General features: G+C 46.0%; 1 protein-coding gene across 3 annotated transcripts in view; it reads left to right on the top strand.

Moving 5' to 3' along the window:
- Positions 1-640: 640 nt before the first annotated feature.
- ARHGAP31 (Rho GTPase activating protein 31) overlaps positions 641-6,000 on the top strand; it is a 55,239-nt gene continuing 49,879 nt past the window's right edge. Inside the window, exon 1 of one of the 3 annotated variants that reach the window (XM_079305255.1) lies at positions 641-1,544. In XM_079305255.1, the coding sequence (XP_079161381.1) occupies positions 1,445-1,544 (100 nt within the window). In that variant the 5' untranslated portion in view covers positions 641-1,444. The other 2 variants (XM_079305257.1, XM_079305256.1) reach the window with 2 other exon arrangements.

Below are 6,000 nucleotides of genomic sequence, written 5' to 3'. Positions count from 1 at the left end.
GAATTTCTGGGATAAAAAAATGTGAATCAAGTGCAAGGATCTGCTCTTATGAGGTGTACTGAAAATAGGACCAGAAAAGTGTTTGTGCTGTGAAGGGCGCAATGACACAGACAAGGCTCAGGGCCTGAATGTAGACCTGTCCTATTTCCCTTCTTGCTGTACTGAGTCATTTCAGCTCCTTATCTAAACCCCCTTGTTGATCAGAGGGAATGCTTTTTGGGAGTTGACTCAAAAGTACGTGAACTTAGATGCCCGGACAGCATCTGTTTCTGCTTGACCGGGAGGAGGGAGCTGAAGGTTTCCCTTCTTTCCCCTCTCTTTAATTTCCCAGCTCTCTGTCCCCTTCTTAGATTTCAAGCAGATCCAGCCTGCACCTCTCTAGAGGAAGGCAGATTCCGCAGTGACAGAGTCATACTGGAGGGCAGGAAGGCGCCCTGCAGCGAAGGCAGAGATCTATTGGAGAGGCTTCTGGTCTCTGTGCTCCTCGCCGGACCCTGCTCGGCCTTTGCCGAGCTGCGGGCTGGCAGAGCAGGAAGCGCCTGCCCGCGCAAGGGGCTCCGTTGCCCCGCAGTGACTTCCTCCCCAGCAGTCCGTTATCTGCCGGTTGTCAGGGGCAAATCTTCCCTCTTCCTTTCCCGATCCCCATCCCTGTTCCCCAACGCCTCTCCCCGCCTTCCCTCAGCCACTCGCTCACACACACACATACATACGCACATACACGGACTTTACTGCCAAAAACCGTCCTCCGCCCTCCTCCTCAGCTAACTTCCTTTCAGCGCTTTTTTGAGCTGGATAATCCTAGGATTTGTAAAAGGGGGGAAAGGAGAGAGCGACCGAGCGGGAGCCAGGACAGGAAACTGGTTTCTCATTCCTCCAACTGTCCAAAGCAGGAGGAGGGGAAGGGGGGGGAGCCAACGAGAAGCCTTGTGCAGTCTCTTCCCCAGTCCCTTCTCATTAGCCCGTTTGAACTTCCAGTCTTCTCCGAAAGCCAAGAGGAGGACGACCAGACCGGGACGCCTTCGCTGGAAGTGGCGACAGCGCGACTGACGAAACCCAGAAGGTGGCTGTGGAGGGTTCGGGATTGCGCTGAGGGAAAAGCCGTCCCCCCACCATCTCCTGCCCCCAGTTTGCCAGCTCTGATGCGGGCACCCATCCACTACCCACTTGAGAACCCTTCTGGGCTCAGGCTATGATCACTGCTACTGCCGGCTGTGGAGCCTCCTCTTGCCCTGACCTTCTTCTGCCACAGGAGCAGCCCAACATCTGGTGGGGATTAATGTTTACTTCTCTGACTGGACGCTGTACGGGACCCTCGATGTTGCTCCCTGGGAGCGCGACACGGGCGATGGTCTGAGGAGAAGATTAAGAATTTTGTCGCCCAGCGTGAGGCCGGGGGGAGGGGGACAAGGCAGGAGGGGAGTGAACGTCTTTTGGGACTAACCTCATGAAGAACAAGGGAGCCAAACAGAAACTCAAGAGGAAGGGAGCCACGAGCGCGTTCGGCTGTGACCTGACGGAATATCTCGAGAGCTCTGGGCAGGATGGTAAATGCTTCTTTATTCTCACTCTGGTTGCAGAAAAGCCAAGTGTGTGTCCTCCTGTTGTTACTGGTAGGACTGCAAACCAGACATTTCAAAAAGCTAAGGGTTAGACAGCCTGGGGCTGATTTATCCCTGGGAAGTGGAGTCACTGCCCCATTACTCACAATGAATGAATGATCGGAAGATTGCTTTGGTGATGCATCTGTATGACCCTTGCATAAGTAGTGCTATGTGTGTGGAAAGGACTGGGCTGGGTTTCTCAGGCTGCCTTAGTGTGTACGTAGACACCCCGACGTCGGCTGTGATGCCCTCTCCCATCTGCCTGGATGTGGAAGGGGGTAACAGGCTTTTAGGGAGTCAGGTTTGGAAATCTGAGCTATGCTCAGTGTTGCCTCCTCCGGTAATTCAAAATCCACTTGAAGTCCATGCGACTAGAATTTTGGAGGACTCTAGGGAGAAACTGGACTCCAGTACAGTTCCCTTGTTGTCTTTGGACTAGTGGATGGAGACAGAACAGAGACTGTGTTATGGGATGGAGTACGGTGTGTGGTGTAGGAGGCATCTGAGCTAACACATTCACCACCCTGACGCTTGGCTTTCACTTCTTCTCCCCAAGGTCTTCATGCTTCCAAGTATTGAATGAGAACAGTAGCTCAGACAAGAGGTAACCAATAAAATAAGGGGGTCCTAAATTTGAAATGGTCAGTCCTTGATGAGGGAAGGAGCAGAACATTTTTTCTTAAACTGGGTTGGATGACAAGAGAAGTGGTTGTGTGTTTGGCCAGCAGAAGGACCTGTAATTTAGCAAGAGGAAAAATAAATGCATGCCTGTTACCATCCCTGATGTTAGCATTATGATCCAGGTTTAGCATTAGGTTCCAATTTGAACTAATTAATTTTACCAATGTCTGGTTATTTCCAGAAAAAAAACAAAAAACAAAAAACAAAAACCAAAAAACCCCAAAAAACCAAAAACCAAAAACCAAACAAAAAAAAAAAAATAAAACAAACTAAAAAAAAGACTTCTATCAGCAGTGTCAGCTTTTTGGGGGGAGCTGTACAATCAGGTCTTTCATTTGCCGATGAGCATGGCTGATGAAGTGCAGTGTGGAACCACACCGGCAGAGGGATGGACTTCATAACAGGAGTCCTTTCTGTTGCACAATGGAGAGGGTAGTAAATGTATCACTAAGATAAAATGTTATATATGTGCATTTATTTAGGTATGGGAGGAAACCAGCCATTCAATTGCATTGTGGGTTGTCTGTAACAGTACTGAGTCTTTTAACTTATATAGCTCTTAACAGCAAGTGAATTGAAATGTCAGAAAAATAACACACTTAATGAGCTGATGTCCCTTTGCCAGTGTGAGGTGCAGACAAATTCCACCCAGTGCTACCATGTGGTGGGGCAACTATTTACAGCTGTTTACAGGAGCACTAGAAAACAACATAGGGAAGGTGGGCACAGGCAGTATATTCACTCGAAGCAGCAAGGGGAATTTTAAAGGGAAAAACATAGTTACTGCAGTTGAAATTAGGCCAGAGGAGCAAAATCTGTTACCTAAAATCCTATATTTTCTTTTTAAAAAGTAGTCTTTTGAGAACGAGAAGGAAAGACGTTTTCTCAGATCTCATTTGTGGCATGGTTCTCAGTTCCAATGTACTTATCTCTCCGTACTGAGGGGCAGTGGGGGAGAATAGGAAGTTCCTTTCCTTTATGCAGTACTGCTGTTTGTTCAGTAGCACATCCCATTGCCCAGCACTGTGGGATCCAGAAATGAAAGTCTCAGTTCTTATAGGTTTATTGTTAAGGGTATAAGTTAGATTGAAAGTTCCAATTCATCAGAACAAGGGGAAAAGAAATTAAAGTATTAGAAATATTAATTTTGTGGGTAGTAGGACTCTCAAGATGAATATGAATGACTAAGAATGCTGAAGTGATGTCTTGAGGAAAAAAATGAAGGTTGAGGTGTCACCAGGACGTCACAAACTTGCAAGCAAATTAGAAGAGCATTTAGAGTATGAGAGATGGTTGATTTGGGGAGAGTTGCATTGTCCTGCTAAGAATTATTTCCAGTGACAAGTCAATGCTCCTTTAAGCAGCTAGTTTTATAGGGTCATAAAGCTGTAGCTTTCTCACTACTTTACATTGTGCTGTGTATTTAACTGGTGGGATGCAGGCTCAGGTTGTTCCCTACTAAGAAACAACAAAGTTCTTAGGCTGCTCCTGGTATCTGAGAGTGGTGAGGAGCAGGAGAGCGCTTTGGCTGCTGTTCAGCAAACGTTTGGTTATGGACTTTTCTGAAAGCAGATTTAAAAATGCACCCAGAAGAGTTAACTGGAAAAGAAATTGCTGTGGGCCCGGCAGGACGTGAGTCATACTGGTTGTGCTGTCAGTGCTCAGGTTTACTCTACACCATCCTGCAGTGCCATTGTGTGTGATGGGAGTTGCACAGGAGAGGCCGACACCTGCATTGCTGGTGCTGGCTAAAGGAGCAAAGGGGATGGCCAAGGCTAGTGAAGACGATTCAGTTTGGAATTTTCCCTTCTGGTTTAGTACATGACCTTTGCAGTTAGGGGATGCTGCACTATTTGTAAATTGTGGAGGAGAGGAATTGAGTCCCTACATGCTTGTGGTTGTTGACAAGCAACTTGTGCTTTCTGTAAGGACCCTAGTCCCTGTGTTGTTGCCAAATTCCAGTGGAGAGAATTATATCCTGCTAAAGGTATCAGCATTTCCTCTTTTCCCATTTAACTCTTTAATAACTTGCTATGGTTTGCTGCAGAGACAGCCAAAGATCCTGCTGTTTCCCTTACCAGATTCGTGTACCTAAGACTCTGTTAGAAAGAACTTTATGATAATACAATAAAAGCTGCAGCAGAGCTACAAAGTATTTAAAAACGGTCAAATAGGAAGACTTTAGCAGGTACTTCAGAAGAAGCTCAGGAGCCAAAAATGTGATACAAAGCCTTTAGCCCTAAGTTGATTCTTCAGATCTGACACAGGTCAGTGATGATGGGCAGATGTGGATGTCTGGTGGCTGGATAGAAATACAGATGTGATGAATTTACTGTTTCAAGTCAGTTCCTGTCAGTACCACATTTGACCCTACTTGGCCTTTTCCTGCTGGCAGTCTCTACACAGACACTAGTCACACTCCTTATGGGGGCAGACGGCTATCAATGCACTCAGGCATTTCAAATCATGACTCAAGCCACAAAAACCACAACATAAAATCAATGATGTGTTCTTTGTCCGCTTTCTGTTTTCTAAAACTTCAGTGTGCATCTGGGTTATGTTTTCAAGTCTTTCTTTGTGAGAGGGAAAAAGAAACTTCTCTTCCTCCTCACCATAATTATCAAACAATGGCTTAAATAGCAGTGTGTATGAGGACAAGCTCACATCAGACATAAAAGAATGATGGCTGGCAAGACATATGAGAAAAAATTGTCTAATTTTACATAGTCCCTCCTGTGTCACTTTCATCACTGAATCCACACTTGAGGGCAAGTAATCTTGTGGGATATAGAAGCTTCACTAGAAAGCAGTGTCCATGCCCAGACTTTTGATATGGATGGGTATCCATGCAGGAGGAAGTGAGCACTAATGCCCTCTACTAAAACATTTTACTGTGGCAAACTTTATTGAAATAAAAGAGTGCAATGGGGCAAACAGATAATAGTCTTGAAGGATTAACATTAGACTCATGTTTTGGCCTCTTGATAAGCAGCCTGATTTCCAGAGGAGAAAAATATATTGTGCCTCTGCTGAATTCAGTGGGAGCTGCACATCAGACACTCAGTTCCTGTAATAACAGGAGGTGTTACCAGGTCTGCATGAAGCGAAACCTCAGACTTGATGCCTTGTTCTTATGGTGCAGGTCAACTCTGTGTGTCTGAGATTCCCCTATTTGCTGGAGAGTTAATTCTGCTGTTGCTGTACCCCTCTGCGGTTTCTTCCACATCTGTTTCCTGCCTGATGTTGTCTGGTTGGGATGCAATGAGCTCAGCTTTTCCCCCTCAACCCCTTCCCACACTCCCCACAGCTCCCTCAATGGCTCTCTTCCTGAGCCTGTAGCACCCAAAACACTTTGTATCTCTTAATCTAATTCAGCTTATTTGCTTTGTTTGTTGTTTGCTTTAGAAAAAGGGCTACCTCGTTTGAGAAGTTTTGAAGCCACCAAACTCCCTTGTTCTCTCCACTTGAGGCTCTTTCTTGCCATGGCAGAGAGAGCAAGGCCAACCAGCACTCCCTGAGGCTGGAGAGGGAAGAGGAGCTGTTAACTTCAAATGTAGACAGGAAGGCACGTGAGGAACCCTTACAAGTCCTTTGATTATAGTATAGGAAAGAAGACAACAACTTGGCTAGCCCATATGATACACTTCTGTGCTGTTTGTCTGTGCAGTGGCTGCCTTGTCACAACTGCATTTGAATGAAAGAATAAGGAAAGTTTTCA

This window comes from Erithacus rubecula (assembly GCF_903797595.1).
Source record: "Erithacus rubecula genome assembly, chromosome: 1".
NCBI lineage: Eukaryota > Metazoa > Chordata > Aves > Passeriformes > Muscicapidae > Erithacus > Erithacus rubecula.
Note: the sequence above shows the minus strand (reverse complement) of the source record. Positions and strands in the feature narration are given on the sequence as shown.